Here is a 25,379-nt window from a genome sequence, read left to right as displayed (position 1 = left end):
AATTAGACATTGAAAGCGAAGCGAAAAGCAATTTTGCTGCGCACAGTACACTTGAATGTAACACGGTATTATTGTGCGCTGTCTATGCTTCAAAGGCTGACAGTGTCCTTTGGCTCCTCCCTCTTTGTACCTTGTGACAACAACAACTCATCCACAGACCGAGCTGCACTTTTCAGCTCATTTTCTTCCTGTCATTCTCTCTCAATCTTTGATGATTGTCCCACCGCGCAGAGCCGAAGTCTCATCCACCACGGCCTTTTCTGATCCTTTTCATCTGTAAACTTACTGGCGGAACACGCTTCCTTTTGGATTTTTCATTGAGATATAACGGCCACCTTTCACTTTTTTGCACACTGGGTTTTTATACTTTGAACTTACTCTCTAATGTTGACCATGGCCGTACCGGCTGCTTTGATCCCACCGAACCCGCTGGTTCAGCCGTCTCCGATCGCAACTTCAGCTCCAACCTCTTCGCCTTCGGCAACTTCTTCACCGTCTCCATCCATGGCCCCAACTGCACAGAGCCTGTTCCGATCGGAGCTGATAACCACCGGCAGTCCCGGCATCCCGAACGCCACGCTTCCCAGTAAACCCGTGTACTCGACTCCGTCGCCTGTTGAAAACACTCCACAGAATAATGAGTGTAAAATGGTTGAACTCAGAGGCGCTAAGGTAGCTTCGTTCACTGTGGACGGCAGCGAGCTCATCTGCCTTCCCCAGGCGTTCGACCTGTTTCTGAAGCACCTGGTAGGAGGACTGCACACGGTCTACACCAAGCTGAAGAGACTGGAGATCACGCCGGTAGTGTGCAATGTTGAGCAGGTCCGCATTTTGAGGGGACTCGGGGCCATCCAGCCCGGCGTGAACCGGTGCAAACTCATCTCCAGAAAGGACTTCGAGACTCTTTACAATGACTGCACAAATGCGAGGTGAGTGTGAGATAACTACAGTTAGTTATTCCGTTGTGTGTGCGTGCGTTTTTTTTGAGATCCATAACCGAGTCAAGGCTAGCAGGTTGAGAAAAGACAGTCCTTTAATTTTTAGCCATTCAATTCTTAAGTAGACAATATTTGATGTTGGGTATGGGAACCTGCAGCGCACAGGGAAATGACGGTTATTATAATAGTAGGTGACATTCTATGATATTAAGGCCAATTTATGATAAATGCAAAGTTGGCATCGCCTTGTGTGTGTGATAGGTTGGTGCGGACTGTACAAAAGTTGGTTAGAGTCATTTCAGGAGTTTCGGAGGCTGAGACGCCACACGTTTGACTCATAAAATCTATTTAGATTAAATTTAAAGCATCGGGATCAAATACTTTTATTGAATTTCTACATAATCTCATTTACACATTTGTACTAAGATATAAAAGAGAACATACGATACACTTTGTCAAAATGGGTATTGAAACTTAAATAAACTAAATCACTTTTATCTTGATTTCGAGGTCAGGCTGCCGTTTTATTTATATTACACACATCGGAATTGAAGAGCTGTCATCATTGGCCTGTTAGGTGCATTAGACATCAGGCCTACTAGCAACAGCAGCGTTTATAGAAATGCTTACTCTGCAGTCATTTGTTCTCCCCCGCATGTTGTAGTTTACCACTACTCTTACAGAAGACGAGATATTTCACAATCTCATTAGTTCGCCTTGCTTTTAAAATTAGCAGTAGAACATAATTAGTCTAATGTACTTAGACCTCAAAAGAAAACTGTTAGCCTGTCTAAACGCATGCCACAAGCAAGACAACCTTCAAGCTTTTGTGGATTAATAAGGGGCACTTGTTGTGGTAAAGCAACAAATGTCAACAGAAATGTTTAATTACTGTTCGTGTACAATGAGATGTACAATACTTTATTTCTTACTAGAATGACAGTACCCAGAAGTATAAGATACTACTATTTTTTATTTGCCAAAATATGAATTGACTTTTTACTTTTTTTTATGAAGAGTAGGTTGCATAACAGTGTGATGAAGACACTGAAAATGTCCCATGTCTTTCCTCATTAAAGAATGTTAGTAGAAGTATCATTGATATTAAATACATTTATTCACAAAATGCTCTTGAAGAGATTCAGAATATCATATCCTTAATTAAAGAGACAAAAAAGTTATTCATGTGAAGGGTTATGCAATGAATAGAATATTTCAAGAGGCTATTTATTTATTCCTTTGATTGAAATTGAATATGCTAAATTTGGTCAAGTGTGCTTTTAATACAGTGATTCATATAATGATTCAGGTGAAGGCTATATTTTGATTTTTCAAAGACAAGGGGATGCATACGATTGAAAGATGCAAAGCGAAGTAGGCCATGTGTTTGAAAGTGTAGGGAGAATGTGGGTTCACAATCATTCATGTCTGAATTCAGTTGGATTCTCTCAGGTGTTCTTGCATTGGAAATACTGTTTTAAAAGTTTGCCTTTTTGAATGCCCAATTGAATACAGCATGCACACACACACACACAAGCACACACACACACACACACAGCCTGGCATCCATGCATACATTTCGCGAGTGGAGTTGCATCCACCACAGACACACACATAGATGTCCATGCAGTACATGATCATACTCTCAGACATAGTACATACACACACTCTCTTCTCTCACTATGCATATACATCTCTCTCTCTCGCTCTCTCTCTCTCACACACACACACACACTCACACATGCACACACAGTTGTGTACTTAATAACTTTGGGCATGGTTTGTGTATTTTTTGTGTAGTTTAATGAGTTCATGGTTTGCCTTTTATAGCAATTATTCTTCAGTTTAGAATTTAATGCAACTGTGTTTCTGTTTAGTTTTTATATATACTGTAGTTTTATGCATTATGTGAGCAATTGATTTTGTAATTCTGGACGTAATATAGCAATATTTCAAAGACAAACTAAATATTACTCATGACTTTATAGAAAGATACAATTTCGCATTCTTAGACTTTTAGATATTTAGATCATGCTGAATTTTGATATGCTTTGGTCAAAATTATTAAAAGCAGCAGTAACGTTTTTCCATGCGACCATGACATTCTCTTCAGTGGTGTTAGGAGTGTTTGGCTCTCTCTGGCCCCTCTGGGCTTCTGTTGTGTCTTCCACCTGCACACCAGTGCTCGTGGACCGCACGCTCAGCGGACTATATTGATGGTGGCGGTACGGTGAAACTTCAGAGCGCTCACCGTGGAGCACATCAGAGACAGGGGTTAAGGAGGCGTTGGACCCGAGCGCCACAGTTTTTTGCTTGTTTGTTCGAACGGTCGCCAGGGGAGGAGGACGTGGCGTGTGTGTGTGTGTGTGTGTCTGTGTGTATGTGCGTGGAGGGGGGGGGGGAGATGGGGAGACCCCCTCAGGTGATGGAGTGTGTGGGTTGAACCCTCGGGCTGCTGAACGCTAGTGGTCAGCGATGGGGTTAAGGGATAATGCAGTGCCACACATTTCCTTAATGACGCTAAAGTGCTGGGCTATTACTGCCCGCGTGGAGAGGCCTGTAATTGGCCCTGAGAGCACCTGGTAGTGCCGTTGTTGGGGTGGGGGCTCGAAATCAATCACCTCCGCCATGTCTGACACCCATTTGGAGGATTACATCATTTGGACGGACAAAAGGTAGCCAAGAGATATTACTCCATCAAGCAAGGCAACGTGTTTTTTTTTTACTACCCGCTGGATCTAGCATGTCTATTTCTGTTTTCATGTAGTGAGAGGGAAGGTCAGTGGGGCTGAGTCATAATTCTTTCATTGCCGTGGTGGATATATATCTATCTATATATATTTATATATATATATATATATATTATGACCATCTAGGTGGAAGCGGAACAGGAGAGATAGGTACATACGTGTCAGGTCCGTGACTGCTTCGCTTTCTTTATCTCCTGTATTTACGTTGACGCGCTGGCACTTCTTTGAAAGGAGAAGTCTATTTCCAGTCCATGTTTTATACCTTGCCTTACTGATCGTTGTTTATCTGAATATAAAAGTACCCTGCTCGTATATCACCCCTGCCTTTTTCTGTGAGTTGCCTTATGCTTTGTCCGTTGCTTGTTATACAGAGAGTGAAGGTGTGAAAATATACATATTATAAATAGATTTATTTTTTGAATGACAGTAGGTCACGCCCATATCCACTGCCCCCCTCCTTCCCTCCCAGCAAGATAATCTGCATACACATACTTCAGATAGCAGTCTGTCTCTCTCTCTCTCCCTCTCCCCTCTCTTCTCTCTCTTTTTACTCCCTCTCCCTCTCTCTGCAGAAGAGCATGATTCTCCTTGGCTTTCACAGAGGGACTCTCAGTTCAGATTAATGTGCACCTTCTGCTCCCCAACAGATACTGAGGCAGTAATCTCTTTTGCTTTCATAGGAGTTATGACACTGGCCCAGGAGAAGCAATGCTTCAGCCACTTGTTTTCCTTTTCATTTTCTCCATATGGGACAGAGAAGACGGAGGCGGAGGAGGAGGAGGAGGAGGAGGAGGAGGAGGAAGGGTGTGTGTGTGTGTGTGTGTGTGTGTGTGTGTGTGTGTGTGTGTGTTGAGGTGGAGAGAGAGATGGGGTGTTGTTCACTGTCTGGTGACACTTGAACTCTGTGGAGAGGTTATTAAAACACCAGGGCGGTGCAGTGATGGTGCAGCCGCCTCTCTGTAGAGGCTTGCTCAGGCACTCTGTAGCTTCCGGGCTAGTTGCAGGGAGCTCTGTCAGAAACGCACTAGCTAATTGACAATCAGTGTGGCCCTCTGAAGGTTTGCTGTGTATCCAACAGACTACATATGGATAAAGGTGGGAACTGGGGAAGCTTGTGGCAACATACAATTTTAAAGAAGGAGGAGGTTTGATTGGTGTTGTTTTTAACTTTTCCCTAATATATGATGCATGTCATTCCTACAGATGTTTCATTTTATTCAATTTTTGCATATTTGTAACCACATAGGGAGTGCACTGTCACACCAGAGCACAGCCAGTGCCGTATTTGTTTGTGGTGTTGGTGTAAAAATTGCATTTATTTGCAAACTATGGTAATTATTTTGTTTAGCACTCAGTAGGGGTCTGTTAAGTGAGCCAGATTTTATCGCCTTTGTTCCCCCTCCTCCCCCTCCTCCTCCTCCTCCTCCTCCTTCTTCTTCTTTGCGGTGCTCTGGTGATATATTTGTTTTCTACAAGGCATGGATGTGTTTACAGGTGCTCCGGGGAAATCTCTGGATCGCATTCAAATCATTCCCAGCCAGAGTGGGTGCTAAGATACCCGTCACCCGGCAACCACATCCAAGAGGGAGCCAGGGTGATAATAACTTCAAAAAGCAGAGTGACAGATGCCTGATTAGGATAAAAGGACACAGGGTGGGGTGTCTGTGTCTGTGTGTTGATTGAACCGGGGGGTGGGGTGGTGGGGGGGTGATGGGCATTTTAAAGGCATCGTTAAAATCATAGATCTACCTAAACACTTTCTAAAAAAATTAAACTGTTAAACATTCAAGGCAAACTGAAGTTTTTCTTTGGATTTCATGCATTTCATACTTTTTTTAGTTTTATAGCCAGGCAAAGACAGCCCGAAAACAAACATTATAAATATGTTTTTCTTTCTGCAGTTTGTCATTAGATGTCCAGGGGGTACTTTGAGATTGGATTAACCACCTGTGCCCAAATTAGCTGTGCTTTGAGCATATGTCAGCAGACCAAATGTGTGAACACAGAGGATCAGTGTGATACAGGCAGCATGGCTTCCGAGCTCTAGATTACTAGATGGTCCACTTCAAGCAACGCTTGGCGCTCGTGCTGTCACACCTTAACATGGGTTTCAAATCTGTGGTGATGCTGCACGCTGATAAGGGAACAACTGTGGGAGTAGGTAATATTTTTTACCAAATGATATCAAAACTCGTTGATTTTCTCCATTTGTGTCTGGGGCCAGCAGTGTTTGATGGTTGGTTAATGTCTTTGCCGGATTTTACGGCTATTTGTGTGGAACAGTGGTTTGCATTCTTAATTTGCATGTTGTGGAAAAGAAGCTGTTAAAGCGTTTGTCTCATTTGCATACACTTAGAGAATGCTGGAAGCCTAGGAACTACACCTGATAGAGTCTCTGTATGTGGAAAACAACTGCCTGAACTCTGCACTGATGCATGTTTGCTTACCAGTCGCCTCATACACGTTGGGCAACATGTTTGGAAAGTGTCACTAAAGATATTTTGTAGTAATTCTCTGATAATGATATAATCCATAATCATTTTCACAAAATGTTTTTTTCTTAACCAAACTAGTAAATTGCACCAAAAAACGAATCCATCTCAGAACTATCTGTCAGATTAAACTAGATGAGGGTGCTGTAATGGTGTAGAATGTGTTGGCACCTGAAACCTGATGAGCCATTTGGGCTCGCTCCCATTTCTGAGTCGGACTCTTGAGCTCCAGCTCGTCTGTAGACAACCAGCCCCCACACCCCCCCCACCCCACCCCCCCTCACATTACAGCACTGTTAGGAGCCGCGGTGGTGATCACTGGTGCTTGTACAAGGATGTTAAATGTTAGTGACAGAAGTTGGAAGAGAGCAGATGAGATTTCCTGATTGGACTAAGATACCGAGGCCATGGCCAGCCTCTGTCTAATATGGTCACGTAGAGAAATTGATTTTCCTCAGAAATTAATTAATTTTTCATATAGCCCTAAGCTGGAGTTTAAAAAGGAGTGCTTGTGCGTTTCTCTCCTATTTCCCCCTCTTTTTTAAAGAATTATTGCCTAATCATATTAATACTTTTGCCCCAAGGATGAAAAGATAATTGTACAAATGCAGTTGGAAATATGTATCACTCAGTATTTATGATTAAATTATGCAAATAAGTCCTCTCCCATCCTTCGTGGACCCAGATTGTCTAATTAGGATTGATATGCCGAATAGATGTTCTGGAATCTGAATACAAGCATGTCCAAGGAGCAGAAAATTGAAAATGACAAGGCTTGAATCCTTAAAAAGTGTGTGTGTGTGCTTGTGTGTGTGTGTGAGAGAGAGAGAGAGAGAAAGAGAGAGAGAACGTGTGTGTGTTTTTTTTTCAGTGTCTAATTCAGCGTGGCCGTATCAGGAGTTAATTTTCCCCGGCTTCGTTTCACGTCTTCAGCTGACAGGAAAAGGAATCCATCAGGGAAGGCAATCTCTGCTGGGATTCCAGGACTCGCTCGCTTTTAATTTTCATGGAGGCTATCACAGATGAATCTTCCTCTGTATAAACACACTCATGTTATTCCAACATTATTGATGTTGTTTGAACTTTATACTTCATTCAAGGCTCCTCAAGCACACTGCAAGGGCAAAATAATAGCAGAAGTCGACATGGAGAAAGACGTTGCTTTCTCTGCTTCTGTGGAAGGCCTCCTGCAATACTTTTTAATGAAGCTGCTGTATTTATAGCTCTTCAGACCCCCTCAGTCCTCGGCTCTAGGTGTTGATGAGAGCCTCTCGGCCACGAGAAAAAAAAAGAATCAGGGAGATGAATTAGAATCGGGCCAGTTTAGTCACATAGCATAGGCGTCAGCAGATTTTGGCTGGCCTTCTTAGGAGGACAGGTGACCATTGAGATCTGGAGGCGCTTTTTCATTTAGGTCAGGACAAGCTCCACTTTGTTCCAGCCCGCCCACTTCCACCACTTCCATTAAAGGCAAGGCGTGGGGAGGGGAGGGAAGGGGAGAGGGGGGGGAGAGAGGGTGGCGAGGGGCAAAACAAAAGGCCAGCACACTGCCTCTGCGCTTCTGGGTGTTCAAATAAATACTGTACTCTGTCAAATTCATCTTTTGGTTTCTACTGGATGCTGGAAAGAGGAGGGGAGTTCTGCTCATCTTGTTCAGCTGTCGTCATGACAGCTGTGTCGAGACGCAAGTCTGGAAGTCTAGGAGGTTGTGTTGTCTTAATGGATGTTAGCGCTGAAAGAGGGAATGTCTTTATATTTGTACAGGATGGAGTTTAATCTGTGTTTGCGAAAGCAAAGTTTGTCACTGTAAGTGAGCCTCTTTTGCTGTTAAGCAACGGTTATATTTAAATCCTTCATCCTGTTCATTCATGCAAATTAACTTGAGTCGGTGTTTGTGCGCCACTTCTTGCTTAAAATGAGTCAAACACGGAGTAAGGCAACCAGCGCGTCTCAGCTGGGTCCCTATAAAGCTCAGAAGTGAAAACAGAGGAAATTAGATATTTTTTATCCCTCTCTCTGCCGTGCTCTCCTGACGAGACGCAGCTCAATACAAAAGGCGCAGAGGGCTCCCATCGCCTCCCAAAGTCCCTCATAAAGTACCGATCGCTATCTAATCTTTACCTGGCATAAGAAATGCCCCAGAGCTAATGACACTCGAGAAGCAAGAAATCCTATCGCTGTTCAAAGCGCCTGTGCTCGGAGAATCTTCTGACAGGGAGCGTGGAGAGTCCAAATGCCTCTCGTCTAGTAGAAATGAAATTCTCCCCGACCACAAAAGCAGTCGATTAGGGTAATTTCTTTTAAATGGAATTACTTAAAAAAAAAAATACTTAAATACTTGGAGATGGTGGTGTGCAGCCTCACTGAGTCTTTTGCAAGTTACATTAGCTTGGCGTCTTGCAGAATTATTTATGTGTTTGGTCTGGCGAGTAAATGGCCTTTTCAAGGTGAAATACTGATATGGACAGTCTATTAGATAAAAATGCTAAATACATAGCGCCGCTTACGCTAATGTCGATTTAAAAAAGAAAAATCCATCCCAGCAGTTGAAACAATGTCAGTGAGGGGGCATGTCAACACAGGTGCTGTAGCATTGATAAGCTCAGCGTTTAATTGTTCAAGGGTAAACTGACAACTTCAGTTAGTCATTAGCTTTAGCTAGCGCTATTGTCTGCACATTCCGAAACGTGAATCTAAAACACAATGGGAGTTAATCACGAGTTACACACACAGCTCTGAAAATGATCATTACTCAGTCGAGTGATTAAATGTCATGGCAGCATTGACTGCCCACAGATATGCGACTTCAAAGCCTCCCAACTGTGGCGAGGCCTTTCTGAAGAATGCCAACGGAAGGCCAGAATCGCACCTGTCTTGATGCCCCGTTATGAATACCCTTGCATTGAAAAACATGCAACACACACACAGACATTCCCACAATATAGCAAACCTTTTTCCACAACAAGAGAAAGAAAGACATCCGTTGGCCTCGTAACCTATTGTACATCTTCTCACAATCAACTTTGTAATCACCCTGGGATCATTATTTGTCTACAATAGCGAGGTGAAATGGTGAATGGTGTGTCAGTGGAGTGTTCTGACTTTGTGTATTGTCAGGTGTAGGTGTTTCCCTTTAGTGGTGATCCAGGGCTCTCACATTGCTAAGGCCTCTCATGTTACTGGTTTTCTCCAGTGAGAGAGAGAGAGAGAGGGAAAAGAAGTATTGTTACGGTTACTGTATCATAGTGTCTGGCGGTCTTCATGTGATTCCAGTTCCAGCTTTTCTTTTTTTCCTCTTCTCCAGACTCAAATGTCAGTTTCTCTCTGTCTCTTTCTGGTGAGGCCTCTCTCTCTCTCTCCCTAGTAAGGTGTCGGTCTCCCTCTATATCTCTCTTCCTCTCGCTCCTTTTCTCCCCATCTTGCTCACTCACTCCTGTTGAAGCCTCTCCTCTCCTCTCTCTCTCTCTCTCTCTCTCTCTTTCTGTATCCCTCTCTCTCCCTCTCCCCTGCCAGAGCGTACTGAGCAGAGCAGATCAGGGCTGAGCTGTGGTGCTCGGCTATTATTATTCTCCGGTGAGGGACTGTCAGTGGGCTCCACAGAGACATGACACCAAACTCGTCTGCTGGAAGCGTACCACTGCGCTCTCCTTCTGTCCAATCAGATACTCGTAAAGCCATGACACCTGGCAGGGGAAGGTAAAGGGTGAGCTCAGAGAAGAGCGACAGAGAGGCAGAGAGAAGGAGATAGAAAGAGAGACAGAGAGGGAGAGAGACAAACATGAATGTGTGCTCAGCATACAGACAGGATGACAGGAGAAGCTACTGAACACCACTGTAGACACTGAAGTGGATTGTTGTGGGTTTTTTTTGCTGAAGAGATAAAAAAATGTTTTTGACTCTATCAACTGGGTCTCATAACGTGTGTTTCACATATGGTACACATATGTTATGTGATAGGGGTGTAACGATTAGCAATATGAATCAGAAATCGGTTTATCGTTAAAGATGCGATTACCTCGGCAGGCTGATACCCCTGGATCAACCTAAACATACCATGAACCGGTAGATGGCCCAATTCTAAGGTTACGAGTCGGTTGACTGAAGCTTTGCTGCTAATTCTACTTTGTATAAACTAAGCTGCTGCAGAAGACTCACTGATCTTATGTTATAAGTCATGTTACTTTCAAAATAATAATGACCACCTATCATTCACTAATAAATCTGCACAGCATCTCGCGTTGAGCTTTTACAAGAGAAACATTAGCATTATGTCACTGATATATATACTGGTCAGAATAAACCCATCCACACTTAATTGGTAGCAAAATCGAGAGGAAAAAACACACTACACTATATCCAGTAGAAGATGCAACAATGTTTAGGTTATGTGAGCATTGCAAAAAACAGATGCCACTGTTTGATTGATTATTCTGATCCCAACTTGTCAAAACTGATGCATGTTGCTAACACAACAGGTGGCCCAATGTTATAGACAGCAGCTAACATTAGCTTGTTAGGCTGCAACAGATAGTATAGCCTTGGCTACAATATACACCCTCCCAGACAAGCCCCTCACAAAGCAGATCATCATCCTCTCATCCTGTCACTCTCCTGTCACTCTGTGAACCCTTCACAATTTATTCAGGCGTAGTGAGCACAGAGTTACAGCTACGCATGACGATTTACTGTATTGATTGGCTCTAGATCATTAGATATCTTTTATTTTTATTTTTAGTGTTAGGAGCTTTGCAATGTTCATGAATTGCAATACACTAATGGACTACGACTGTTTTGATGATATCAAATTCATGTTCATCTTAAGTTTTTTTTGCCAACTGTGTTTGTTGGGAAAGTAATAAACCCAATGTGATTCTGAAATGATGGGTATTTTTTTTACATCAATTTTTTTCCTGTGCCATAAAGTAACTTGGGATTCCTTGGTCTATTATGACATATGTATATAAATATCAATAAATAAATACAAATCATATTTCAATGCATCACATTGCACAGAATCATGCTGTATTAACATGTATCGTCCCTGAATTGTATCGGAGCCCATGTACGTACGTATCGGATCATCTTATAAAGGTGAAATGCTCACCCCTATTATGTGATCATATGCTTTGCCAGTGAAATACATTGCAGTGAAATACATTGGGTATTGACACTAGATTGAGAGCTACAGCCACTGGAGTCAGCCTGTTTTTATTTTTTTTCGTATGTTTCCTATGGATTTTATCTCAGAAACGCATTTAAAGCCGTGCTGTAAAGGTATTCATATGTTTCACTTTATTTTTAAATGGAGTATTGAGCTGAGGGTAAGGGCAGTGCAGACAGGTAGAAAGGGTTTTCATAAAGGAAGATACAATAACGATCACAAAAGCAACACACGCACACACACACACACACACACACAGACACACACACAGACACACACACACACGCACTCATACACACACACCCACACACACACCCCCACACACCCCCCCCCCCCCCCCCACACACACACACACAGACACACACACACAGGCACTATGTATGAGGGAATGTGTATTCCCTTGCCCATTTCACCTTTATGCGGGAAAACATAAAAGAAAACAACGGCATAATAACAGGAGGCATGCTCGCCATCAGCCTCACCCTGGCCATACTAATAAAAGCTAGCCGGCGTAAAATGGTCTGTCTCCATGCATTCTCCCCTGGGATCAGAGTGCGACTCCCTTAAAGCCTGCATGTGAATTGGCTTTTCTGAAAAGGAGGCTGAATTAAGTCAAGCTGACATCGCATGGCAATAAGCTTTGTTTCATTCCCAATGCAGTATTCATTTGTGGCACAGGGAGATTTATTGCATGATTGACAATTATGAGAGGATGACCTAGTTCTTTGTAATGGAACAAAAATGGTTTTCATGGGACAGTTCTTTCTCTCCCTTTCTCTTTCTCTCTCCTTTTCTCTTTCTCTCTTTTCTCCCTTTTGTATTGTTCTGACCCCGTCCTTAGAAATAAAGGAACCCTCCCAATAGATACAGCACGTTTGTACTCTCTGGAAATGTAGTTTGATCGTATATGCACTATTCAGATTGTCCTTATTGTAAATTACACAGGAGGTCTTCACATATCACAGCTCCTGTCAAGCACATCCAACAGTGAATTTTTCTTGGAATGGAAGAAAAAAAAAGAAAAGAAACATCACCATTCACAAATACAAACGAAGAGAGTTTCTGGTTACACGTTATTTCTTCCCTTTGACACACACACACACACACTCACACACACACACTGTGTGGGCAGGCCACTTTTCGCCGGGGCGATCTCTGGGAACTCTTTAATGGCGCCTCATATATCCTGATTCAGACAGTTTTGATCTTACCTTCCTATTTAACTGTTCTATTCTGCTTAGTGAAGCTCATTACTGCAGGGAGACAGGCGCTCTGACTCCAGGGATTGCTGCTTGAGAGGAACCACAAATGATACAAGCAGAGCTTTAGCTGAAGTTAATATCCTGCAAAATTGTTCTGTGCAGCCCAGCAGAATAGGGATGATTAAACGACACACAAGATATAAAAGAATGGGATTTTATTTTATTTTACTCAACGACAAGGTGGGTGGTTGAGTCAGATAGATGTAGATATCTGAGTAGTACTATTAGAAAGAGTAAGATGTGTGTGAAGGAGAGCCATTTCTAACAGGAAGGGGCTGTATTCCATGCTTGGCGCACATGTAAGGGGCTTAATGTCCCACAAGGATTCCATATCAGTGCTTGTGTCATGCTTTGAGAAAAGAAAGGGAAAAAAAATGAAAATCGAGAAATTGGAGGAAAAAAAAGGAAAATCCTCTTCTCCAAGAATGTGTGTGATGTGACTGCTTCTGCCTATTCTCTTGTTATCTATAACCCATAATTTATACTGCAAATCCTTTCTTTATGCTTGCTGTAAACAGTGAATAGATTAAAGATGTCATCTTTTTCCTACTGAGCAAATTGTTCAACTCTCCTCAACCTGATGAGGTATGCGTGGAATTTAAATGATTTTAATTGCACCGGCGCATAATTGGCTGTCTTGTTCCCATGTCTGGTCTGGGGCCAATGACAGAGGACTCACTGCTCTAGCCTCTTCACTGCGCTGACCTTGTGCTGGCGGCTCAGTAATCATAATACTGCCCTGTGTCTTCACCCCGCTGGAATTATTTGTCTCTGAACCAGTCAGAAGTTTTTGGGCACTCTTTCTCCATCTCTTGCTCTCTCTCTCTCTCTCTCTCTCTCTCTCTCTCTCTTTTTCTCTCTCTCTCTCTCTCTCTCTCCCTTGGCTCTTTCTCACTCTTCAATATGGTGACCTTTGTCTTAGCGCGGCCAGCTACATCCATTATCTAGGTGTGACACTACTGAAAGTCTCCCAGAGACTCACCTTCAGCATGGGATTACCACAGCCGACATATCTCCTGGAAGCGGAAAACTGTGAATTAAAGGTTGTAAAAATGGAGTGAAAAAAGGGGGTTTTGCAGTTATCAAATTTCCTCCCAACTCTTGACCTTTGAAATGTCACAGAAAAAGAATGTGAGACAATAGCCGGTTGGGAGATCTGATTACGTGGATCAAACATGGCTGCGCTCGGCTATCAGTCAGGTCGAGGTTTTAATTGAAGGAAATGACAGCCCCTAAAAGGAAAACAATACCAATGTTTTTATGTCTGTCGTCTTGTTTTATCATTAGGGTGGCCGGAGTATTGTTTTCCAGTCGGGGGCTGGTGAAAGCGTCTCTTAGATGTCAGGCGGGTTATATAATGTGTCCTTGATCAGGGAACCTCTTCTGCAGCTGTGTCACTTGCTATTCTCGCAGGCACATGCCAGAGAGTGGAACGTTATTTCAAGTGACACAAAAGAGCCTCTAAACTTATGATGCACTGGCCACACTCACTCAGTCACACACTCAATCACAAATGCACAGTGCATACACATACTGTACACACAGACACACGCACAAACAAACACAAACACACACACACAAACACACACACACGTGCGCACAGTCACATAACGGCCACCCACACACCCGCATGCACACACTCATACTTACAGCGTGCTTTTGTGATCATGTCTCGTACTGGCGAATGGGCCGAAATCTAAGCTGGATAATTTAAAGGTATGAGTTTTTGTGTGTGTTGGGGGTCACGGGGTCAAGCCGGCAGGAATGTCAGGGAGCCGCGAGGGCCTGACAGCTCCTTTCACCGGGGGCCTGGGGGCTGTCGCTGGGCTGTCGGCTGGAAGGGCAGGTGGGGTGGGGTGGGGGAGAGTGGAGGCCCAGGCTGGAGAGAGATAGCATAGGGGGGTGGTGATGTGTGTGTAGGCCGGTTGTGTGTGTGCGGGGTTCATGAAAAAAAGCCAAGCCCTCAGCTCCCTCTCGCTGACAGGCGTCCAGCAGTGTTGTCACAGCAGGAAGGCATCAGTTGGAGAAACAGATAGCGGAGTGGCGCGGGAGCCTCGTCTGGCTTGCTGCTGGGGTGACCACTGCAGACAGACGGACAAAGAGATGGAGAGACGGACGGATGGACGTGGATGTGTGTGTGTGTGTGTGTGTGTGTGTGTGGGGTGGGGGGACTGAAAAGATTAGGCACGGCCCCGGGGTCATCACGTTCCCACCAAGGCTTCAGAGGGGTTATTAATAAAACACAGGACAAGAGGCAGAGACCTCTTTAAACCGTATGCTAAACACACACACACACACACACACACACACACACACACACACACACACTCAAACACACAAATACACACACTGGAACTGACGTACACACACACACATGCAGGCACACTTACAACACATTACACTTACACTTACACACGCAAACACATACACACACACAAAAACATACACACACACACTTACAAGTACACACGCGCACACATACAAACACTGGAACAGACGTGTGTGCACACACAAACACATGCAGGCACACTGATACATACAAACACAAGCCACCGTCTTCCTGATTATCTTACGCCCGAAGCTCTAGACGTGGAGACCTCAGTGGAGGCCTGCTAGCGACAGACCAGCACAGCTTCAATTTACCAAACAGTAAACAAAGTTTACGCAGGGACGAGCTGGGAAGGAGGGAGGGGAAGGAAGGCTTGTTTTCTCCTTGATTGCTCTGGGCCTGTCTCTCTCTCTCTCTCTCTCTCTCTCTCTCTCTCACTCCCTCCGTCTTCCTCCGCGGCTGAGACGGGCCTCGCAGGACTGCGCGTAGTGTAGCGTGTCAAGGTAAATATGCAGACAAATGTGGCAGCGAACACGGGTGCATTCTTAAGAGCTCCGGCGATAAACCGCCATCGCACGCATAACTCTCTTTTCTCTCTCCCTCTCCCCCCCCCCCCCTCTCTCTCCTCCTTACCTTAAGTGATGACTCGGTGTCCGACCTGTCATGTGGCATAAAAGGAAACATAACACGATAGCGGAAGATCTTTGATGGAGATGCGAGGGCGCCACGCGACGACGGTGATTTATAATAGCGTCGCCTCAATAAAAAGGCATGTCAACTTCGGGGCCTTAATGAAAGCTCTTGAACATATCTGCGTGCGGCGATATGTTGACAGTGAGGATGCAAATGAGGTTAAATGTCTGAGAGAGTGAAATGAATCACCCTCTACTCTCTCTCCCTCTCTCTCTGTTAAAGAAAGGGAACAAGAGGAGGAGAAGAGAAGGAGCAGAAAGAGAGAGAGTGAGAGAGAGAAATATACAGAGAGAAAGAGATAGGGGTCGGGGGGGGGGGGGGGGGGGGGGGGGACGCTAGATAGCCGTGTTGTAGTATGACACATTCGCTCCTTTTGTTTCAGACTGCTAACTGTATTTAATTTCACATCTTATCGCGGCGGCCCCTGCTCTGTCTGTCGGCGAGCTCCTCCCCGAGTCAAAGCCACCCCGAGAGATAAACTCTGTCAGACTCGGGGGGTGATTTATTAAATTCTGATTTCTGTGAAGGACTTTAATGTCGAGGGGGAAAGAAAATACATCGCAGGTGTCTGCCAGCTCCAGGCACTGTTTGCTCTCTATCATGCCTTCCAAAGGTAAAGGCAAGGAAGAAAGGAGGAGGGGGAGACAGACAGAGACAGAAAGAAAGAGAGAGAGAGGGGGAATCATACAAATCTGCTCGGGATTTCCTGTCTTTGTTGTGGCAATGAGAATGTTTTGAACAGCCCCCCTCTGCCTCAAAGACACATGCACATTCACCCACTCTCTCTCTGTCTATCTCTCTCACACACACACACACAAACACACACACACACACATGTAAAGATATGAACTCGCAACTGCCTTGTTTAAACGTTGAGCGTCGTCTATTTTTAATAGTGCTTAGGCCTCAGAGAGCTGATTGGTATCGATGCAAATCCACTAGTGGACACCTAAAAGTGTCCCTGGCCCCCCTATCCAAATCTATTAGGGAAATCCACTCTCCTAATCACAACCAGTTATCACCCCGATATTTGAATAAACTGGTTTGCATCTCTCTCCTCTCTCTCAACCCACCTCACAGTATCTGTGCTATTGCTTTCTTTTTTTCAAGCGTGTCTTGTCACCAATTAACCCCTTTTTGAACGATGTGGGCTTTGCACGCTATTATCATAAGCACAGTATGTGCCAGCGTGGTGTCGTCGATCCATTGTTAAACGTAATTTAATAGGGAAAATAATTAAACGCGAAAAGGCCTTACGTTTCAAGGTTGCGGTCATATGGCCCTTTCTTTTGCAAGTCATTAATGGCTGGAGAATGTGCACCATAAAAGTGATATGTTACTTATTCCAGAGGTTATCTACGGATGGCTGTATGATTATACCCTAATGATCGTAGGGGGGCAATGCCACACTACGCTGTTTTACGCTCGCTATCCCAGCAGGCCATCGCCACGTCGACCATGGCCGTGGCCTCTCAGCGTTTCCTCATGAGACTGAGATGAAGAGTTGCACGTTTCACGTATTTATTTATCATGTGCATCAGAGCAGGAATTAGAACAACTTATGCCATGATGTGTACAGAGAGAGAGAGAGAGAGAGAGAGAGAGAGACGGGGAGAGAAAGAGATGGATTTAGAGTGAGTCTGGGGCCATGGAGAAGACAGAAGCAGAGAGGGAGATCACTGAGAGGGAAGGAGGAAGAGAGAGACAGACAGAGTTAGAGAGAGAGAGAGAGAGAGAGAGAGAGAGAGAGAGAAAGAGACTTCCCAATAACCACAGTCTCAGTCTTGAGCTGACTGTCTTCATCATTGACATTGTGGATGGTCACCTGTTCCACTCCTCCCCAGGCTAGTCCAATCACCCAGCCCAGCCTTGCAGTCTCTCCGGCAGCAAAGGAGAAAGAGAGGCAACTCCTCTCCAGCGGGATCTATGTTTTTTTTTAGGGGGGGGGCTGTCTCTTGTGATCCGCGTGTCTTTCTCTATTGTTTTGCTGCTAGTCAGCATCTTTTGTCTCCGCCACTGATTTGTCTTTTGATCTGTGTGAGTGATTTATCTGCATGGAATCGTTTTCCCCCTCGCAATCCCCCTCAGGAAATTTGGAATGAGTCTCCCGTAACCTTGGCAGGGCCAAACAAAGCTTGATAGCTGATCTCATGTATTTTGATGCAGTTCTCCAGCGCGCTCCTCGGAAAATGAAAAGGAAAATGACCGTGTCCTTCACTCACTTTCCATCTGAAGCTTCTTAAATAATACATGGGCTGCGCTCTCTCTGTCAGTTTCCGCGCTGAGGTGGGCCTAACTGCAACAGTGAAAAATACCTCAACACTTATTAAGTAGGCAGATATGCATCTTTTCTTCACCCCTCCATTCTCTCTTCTCTTTCTCTCCCTCTCATTCGCTTATACTTGTGAGTCATGTACCTCACAGTACAAGTGCTACATCTTGCATTCAGCTGTTTCCATCACCTGACGATACGGGGGAGCTTTGGATGGAGACTGTAATGCCTTTGGACGGCAACAGTTTTTCCCTCTGTTTGCGTGGTTAAAAGCGTTGCGGGTTTTGGGGATTGGACTTGACAACCCTGAGGGTATTTGAGCTGTTTGCCTTCTCGTTTTTTTTCTCTCTCTCTCTCTCCTGCTCTCTCTTTCTCTCTTTTTTCCACTTGTGCTTCAGCGCAGCTGTTTCAGTCTCTCCCCCACCAGCTGTCAGTTAGAACGAGCTCTGCTCTCTCCGTAAACATCTCCGCTCGCCACCTGCTTCCCACCGGGGAAATAGGTGCTCGTTGGAAAAGTTTAAACAGTGCAGAGGGGGGTGGAGGGAGGGCGGGGTTTGGGGTGGCGGAGAGAGAGAGAGAGAGAGAGAGAGAGAGAGTAAGAGACGAACACAGGTGGAGGATACTCTGTTTGCAAGGTGTAGCGGCGCAGTGGCCCACACTGTTTTAAAAGTGTTATCAGTAGTGCTATGAGTTTAAGTCTGGGAGTTAATGATCATTTTTAATTAGGCCTCAGGGTGCTCTGTTTGAATGTTATTTGACTTTATACACTCTGGAATGACAAGAGATTAAATGAGGTGGAAAAAAAATGTTGAGGCCAAAAGCCGAGTGTTACTCGACAAAAGAATGCAGCCACACATTTAAAGCCTGTTTTGAAAATGCATTTAACTGTATGTTGTATTTTTTTCTACTTGTAATGTGGTCTCTTTTGTGATACATCAGGCAGCTGGGTGTGTGTATAGATTTGGTTGCTGAAATACATGGGGGTAAACTTTATTCATCTGTCATCGAGGCCACTCATTTTCAAAGTCCGAATAGGGCAGACCCCGACGAAGTCTTTGTTTAACTTTCCACCCGCCATCGCAGACAGAATTGTCAGTTCTCTGACATTATCTTTCCAAGAACTATTAAAAAACTAATTAAAGAACCAGCCCTTGATAATCTGGATAGCGTGATGGCTCTCTGACTGGCCAGTTTGTTTTAAAAGGACTTGCCACACTCTTTCCGCTGTACAGGAAGTTATGAAAGCATTACACCCAGTTTGCTTGCAAAATAGCATTTTAGACCTCAGTGTTTGTCTAAACATGGCCTTGATATTGGCCCGGAACATTTCTCGTCACTATGTGATAAGTTAACTACATAATTACTCAAACTCTGGAAAGAGTAACCCCAACTGGGGTTTTCAGTGTTGTAAGTACTCATTAGACGTTTCTCTGGCTAAAATCATCTCCCCAAAACATCTGATTATTTCTGTCAGAAAGCCTCATTAATATTGCCAAATTCTTTATGTTGCATCACTTCTTTCTTAGTATTTTGCAAACGGTTCCGACACACATTCTGCTAAATGTCCTCTCATGAACATGATGCCAATGGAGTTCCCCAACTGCAGCGCCTTACACAAGCAGAGCAGAACGCAACACGGCTTGATTATTACGTCCGTTCTGTGACAGGACCCCGGTTGTAATGAAGGGGAGACCTTAGGGGGCGGACGGAGAGTGGAGGGTAGAGGTGGGGGGGACGGGGGGGTGCTCATCTTGATAAGGGACTCCAAATCAGCAGCCATTGATTTGAAACCAAAGCACCCGTCTCCGTTTGCATAGTGGTAGAGGGGAAAATAGAGGAGTGGAGTATGTGGGTGAGAGTGTGTGTGTGTGTGTGTGTGTGTGTGTGGTGTGTGTGTGTGTGTGTGTGTGTGTGTGTGTGTGTGTGGGTTTGTGTGTGTGTGTGTGTGTGTGTGTGTGTGTGTGTGTGTGTGTGTGTATGTGTGTGTGTGTGTGTGAATATGAGTATGTGTGTGTTTGTCTGTGTGTGTGTATGTGTATGTGTATGTGTATATGTGTGTGTATGTGTGTGAGGAGGGGGGTCACCACGGTGCCCCCTCCCCCTCACACGGACGTGGCCCCCCCGTCGACCTCCTTTCTTCCGTGGCCGTGTTTTGATGAGTTAGCCATGAAAGTGTTTTTTCCTCCCCTCGTTCTTTCTTTCTTTCTTTCTTTCTTTTTCTTTTTCATTAATCCCCCCTGAGGGACCCTGGAATTGCTCTTTGGCAAGCCAGCTCTAAAATATTTGGGCTGTGATAGGTCTCTTAGATGCATGTCGTGTCAATCAGTTCCCTTTAATTAACACCACTCCACGTGTGTGTTTGGTCGGGGCACTTGTCGGCCCCTCTGTGTGCGGTGTTTAAATAAGACGTCTTTCGGCTGAAGGGGTTGATGTGGTTGTTATGGACTGATTTTTTCTTCCCTTCATGGATCTTTGACCACCAAATGATCTAAATGTCATTTGAAAAAAATATATATACAAATAAACCAAAATCAATCAGATTGTCTGCTTTCATAGCTTGTAATGTATGCATGTGACATAGTAGCAGGAACATGTTTTGGTTTGTCAAAGCAAAGAACTATCAAAGAACTCCCACTGGGAAACAAGGAACTGTTGTAATTATGTTTTATCAGGAACCTCGAATTGCACAATAGTCCCAGTGTTTGTAGTGGCATGTTTTAGTACTTACGTATTGTCTTCCCTCTGTGTCTGTTGTGGTATGTTTTAATACTTACTTATAGTCTTCTTTCAGTGGCTGGCAATCATAGCTCTTTTTTAAGCCAACCACCACCTGCTTACGCTGTAACTTAAGAGTGTGTTTCTTTGCTTCTTCTTCCTCCTCTTTCTTACTTTCTTTTTTTTGTAGACACGAGTGAGACGTGAGCTCATGAAAGCTCAATCTGCACGCAGATTTCATGGTTGTAACATCAGAACGTTCTGAGATGGATATGCCAGTGTATTATAATTTTCAGGCGTGCTCTTAATGCCGTCATTTTTCTCCTGTCTCATAAATGCAGTGCTCACTCTCTTTCAGTCTCTCTCTCCCCCTTTCTCTCTCTCTCTCTCTCTCTCTCTCTCTCTCTCTCTCTCTCTCTCTCTCTCTCTCTCTCTCCCCGCATACAAACTCATCTGCATGCCGTTCTCAACATTTTCTGTTTGGGCAAGCTTTAAGGAGCACAAAGCCTTTAATTGTGAGGTTTAACATTTTGCAATTAAAATCTACCCTTATTGCTCTAAGGAATGAATGATGAAGGCTTTGATGTGCGTTAATCAGTTGAGATGTATTGTGGTTGAAGGAGCGAAGAGATACCAGATACATTTCTGATTTTAAATTGACACTCTCTCCCACCTTTGAAGATGATAGCGTTTCGAGGCTGAAAGCGTTTGCGATTGAGTCACAGTTGAACCCTCCTCCCCCCAAGATAATAAAGATCGCTATCTGCATGTTTCTAAAGTGGACAAATAGGATTAACAGAGACATATTTAGATTTCCCGTTGAACCAAGAACATCACAGCATTTCCATCAGGGCTTATTAAGAGTGAAGCACAATTGAAGCAACTTTTTCTAGTGAAATAGTTAGCGTAGCAATGAGAGAATGGTAAGTAGAATATAGTTTTTGTCTTTAAGAAGAAAAGCTGCAGGTTGTTTGCCTGACATTTTGTGTCATTATGCTATTGTGCTTAAAAAGATACATGTGACAAGCATGAACTGTAAAACTGTAATCTCATCCAAGGCATTTGATGTTAGTTGCATAATAGCTCTTTAGTTGGTGCTTGTTTGTGTGTTTGTATGTGTGTGTGTGTGTGTGTGTGTGTGTGTGTGTGTGTGTGTGTGTGTGTGTGTGTGTGTGTGTGTGTGTGTGTGTGTGTGTGAAAGAGAGGGAGAGAGAGAGAGAAAGAGAGAATAGGGGTCAGGTGGAGTGAGGGAGGGAGGAAGGACAAGAAAAAGAGAGGGAGGGAAAAAGAAAGAGAGAGAGAGAGAATTATCCATGGCTGCTGGTGGAACTCCAATCATCAGCATTCTGACCTAAGTGTTTTGTCTGTTTTGGCATCTAAAAATAGATCACCCAGGTTGAAGATAAAAATAAAAATGACCAAGCATGTTTTGACTCTTGCGAAACTGCTAACAAGCGAGGCAATCACGCAGCCCACTTACTGGTGTGTGTGTGTGTGTGTGTGAGTGTGTGTGTGTGTGTGTGTGTTTGTGTCTGTGTGTCTGCCTGCAGCTGCAGGAAACAGCAGAGTGCATCCGTCTCATCTTTCAAAGAAACACTCATGTTCCACACATGTACATAAACACACATGGGCGCTCTGGAACCAAATGTCTCTCACACTGTGTTGCATGCGAGCAAGAACCCTGAACCAAACTCCCGAGCTTAGGCCCAAACTTAAGGATGATTAATCAACACAATCAAACTCTCCATTAATACTAGATTCTTTTTTGCCTGTGTGTCCTGTTTGAGCTGAGAAAGGCAGGCCGGGAACGATTCCTTTTTTTTTCTTCCTGGTGTCTTTTAGCATGACATACAGCAGTGCCTTTGGGAAGCTCGAGGAAGATTGCCATTAAACAATGTCCATTTTATTTTTTTTTGTCGGACGGATGCATTTAGATGAGCTCTGATTTCCACCATCTGGAGACGGTTGCGGAGGATTTCGCCCTGACTGAGCATGGCGCCTCGCTCCCCTTAAATGCTAGGCACAGGCTCCGAGTGCTTCTCTCAGCAAGCAAATTAACAAGAGCAGGGATTCGGTAATAATGGATCCGTCTTCGGCTTTTGTTTCCCACTGACAGATGGACAGTGTGGGCTCAAATTGAATTCTGCTTTAATTGCATTGCGGAAGTTTTTTTTTCTTCTGTGTGTGTGTGTGTGTGTGTGTGTGTGTGTGTTATCTTCTCTACGGATTTTGTTTACAGTTTTATGGTGTCCTAAAAATGTGGCTGGGATCTTTTTACTCCTTTCTCTCTCTCTCTCTCTTTCTCTCTTTCTCTTTCTCTTTCTTATGCTCTGCTTTCCATTTTTGCTTTCACTCTATCTCTCCCCTCCACCTTCCCTACCCATACAGGACGATGAAACACACTGTAATTCTTGGAGAATGTGGTGTTCATTACCATCACTGTTTGCCCTCTGGGGCAGAAACGTTCAATAGGGCAGATTGTCTTCTCCTTTCCCCCCGTACAACACACTTAAACGCTCTGAGATTGCCACAGCCGTTTTTTTTTCTTCTCTCTCTCTCTCTTAAGGTCACCTGGTGCATCACAATGTTCAAATTATTTGCATCGTTTGGATAGGTGGACACAATATAATCAAATTTCAATTCGCTTCAGGACAGCCTTGCTGCCCTCCCAGTTCCAGTGTCACACTTAGTGCACCTTCAGTATTAAGTGGTTCACGTATGCCCCACCCCCCCCAGCTTTGGTGTTATTTAAGCTTCAAGTTAGTCTCCACTGTATTCATATCTGCGAAAGTGGGGTTAAGTTTCCAAACGTTTTACCCCATACTGAAGAAGAATGCCCACAGTGGTACGAGTTTGGCGAAGACTTCTGGTGCGACCTCAGGTGAAGTTCTCATTTATGACTTTACTACAGCTATAGCTACGACAGCGGAATAAAATGAGTTATTTCTTTCCGACTGGAGGTGGCACGAGGCGCAGCAGCAGGAGGTAGATGCTTAAATCTATCTAAAGGGAGAGTTCCCTCAGTGGAGCTCGCCCTCGCCCATTTTCTGCCACTCTCTCAGTTACATGCCTTACATGGCATTCCTAGTCTCTCTCAGTCCCTTTCTTTCTCTCGTCCTTTCTTCCTATGTGAATTGCAGGACATTCTCTTTCTTTCTCTCCCTCTCGCTCTCTTTCTGTGCTGTGAGGATAGAGTGGGATTTGTCAGCCTGGAACCTCCGGGTCAGTGTGTTCCATTGTTTGCCTCTTGCCGTGTTAGCTCCAGGCACGCACCACACACACAAACCCCTCTCTCCCGCTCCCTCTCTTTCTCACTCTCTCTTTTCTTTTTTTTCCCTCCTTCTTTTTGCGTGAGGTGCTCATCTTTTTCAGGAGGCTCTAATGAAGATTACCCCCTCTCTGCCGCGCGGCTCGCCTTATCGTTATCCGAGGCTGCACCATGCGCTAATTGATGCACCCCTGCCAATTCACTCTTCGTCCCTGCCACTGACCCCCATTACTGAGCTGCCCTTCCCCTTCTTATGGAAATCTCCGGAAGCTTTGTGATTTCGCCACCTCACATCAGTGCTCTGGGCTAAGTAGAGGAAAGAATATAAAGAAATAATTAATAATAATAATAATCAAGGGAAAGCTGAAAAGTCTTGGATTCAGCTAATATTATATGGCACAGTCACATCCATGATGCCTATTGTGCTTTAGTGCCACGGTGGTATGGAGGTTGGCATGCTCTTTAACTGGCATGTAACCATGTGCCCACGGTCTCTGTGAGTCTAAGTTGCTGACGTTGGTCTCCCATTACTCTCCTCTCCTGTTGTCCCGCTGCTATGCCATATTTAGAGCCATGGTGGGTTTGTGTTGGTTGCAATTTATTTTGTAAACAGCCGTGTAGTTTCTCACTGTGTGTCTGAGGTGTGTTAACTGTATCTATGGAAAAGTGTGTGAGTTATTTGCGTTGATGTGTTAGTTAGAGTGTTGCTACGTAAGTAGGAGAAGGGCAGTCCTGTGTGAGGCTCCCTGTGGGCCTTCGTCGTTATAGTCCTCGACAAGCGGAAGCTGGCCATTTCCAGGTCCTTGAAAATCAGCAGTGAAATTTCAAACATGACAGTTTGACAGCCTGAAGATACATATAGGAGAGGCTTTAAATAATGAATGTTTATGCACTCTTTTGAACTTTCCATGCGACGAAAGCTGCTCGTTAACGCTGTCATATGGTCTCGCTTCCTGGGTTTATTTGTTGAAAATCACCCTGATTTCCTCCCTCTTCAGTGCCGATTAAAATCCGTTTAATATGAATCAGGAATGTTCTCAGATGTTTGTTTTTTCCTGATATCATTCCAAAACATTTTGATTGCAGATGTCAGCCTGCATGATGTTTATCTCTCTCTCTCTCTCTCTTTCTCTCTCTCTCTCTCTCTCTCTCTCTCTCCCTGCCCCCTCTCTCTCTTTCTGTTTCCCTCTGTTTCCTTTTTTCTCTTCCATAAATTGAAACCCATTTAAACCGTTTAGCCAGTTTTTCTCACAGCAAATTGTTTTTGTGACCCATGGAATGTAGCAGGAAATGCTTTTTTCTCCTTTCCAATCCCTAGTGTGGCGGAGGCCGTGGCCTCTGTCGTCAGTTATCCTGATCCAGCCTGCCAAAGGAAAGCAATCTGCCACATGAGAGAGAGACAGAGAGAGATAGAGAGAGAGAGAGAAAAGAGAGAAGAGAGAGGGAAAGAAGAGAGAGAGACCAAGAGGGAGAAAAGAGTTTTTATAGTATCAACATTT

General features: G+C 44.3%; 1 protein-coding gene across 1 annotated transcript in view; it reads left to right on the top strand.

Moving 5' to 3' along the window:
- Positions 1–393: 393 nt before the first annotated feature.
- The window catches only part of dachd (dachshund d), a gene marked incomplete at its 5' end in the record, with an annotated part of 114,506 nt that continues 89,520 nt past the window's right edge, over positions 394–25,379 (top strand). Inside the window, one exon of the mRNA XM_080839528.1 lies at positions 394–929. Coding sequence (XP_080695654.1) covers positions 394–929 — 536 coding nt within the window. The remainder of the gene's footprint in view (positions 930–25,379) is intronic.

Source organism: Sprattus sprattus (assembly GCF_963457725.1).
Source record: "Sprattus sprattus genome assembly, chromosome: 5".
Taxonomy (NCBI): Eukaryota; Metazoa; Chordata; class Actinopteri; order Clupeiformes; family Clupeidae; genus Sprattus; species Sprattus sprattus.
Note: the sequence above shows the minus strand (reverse complement) of the source record. Positions and strands in the feature narration are given on the sequence as shown.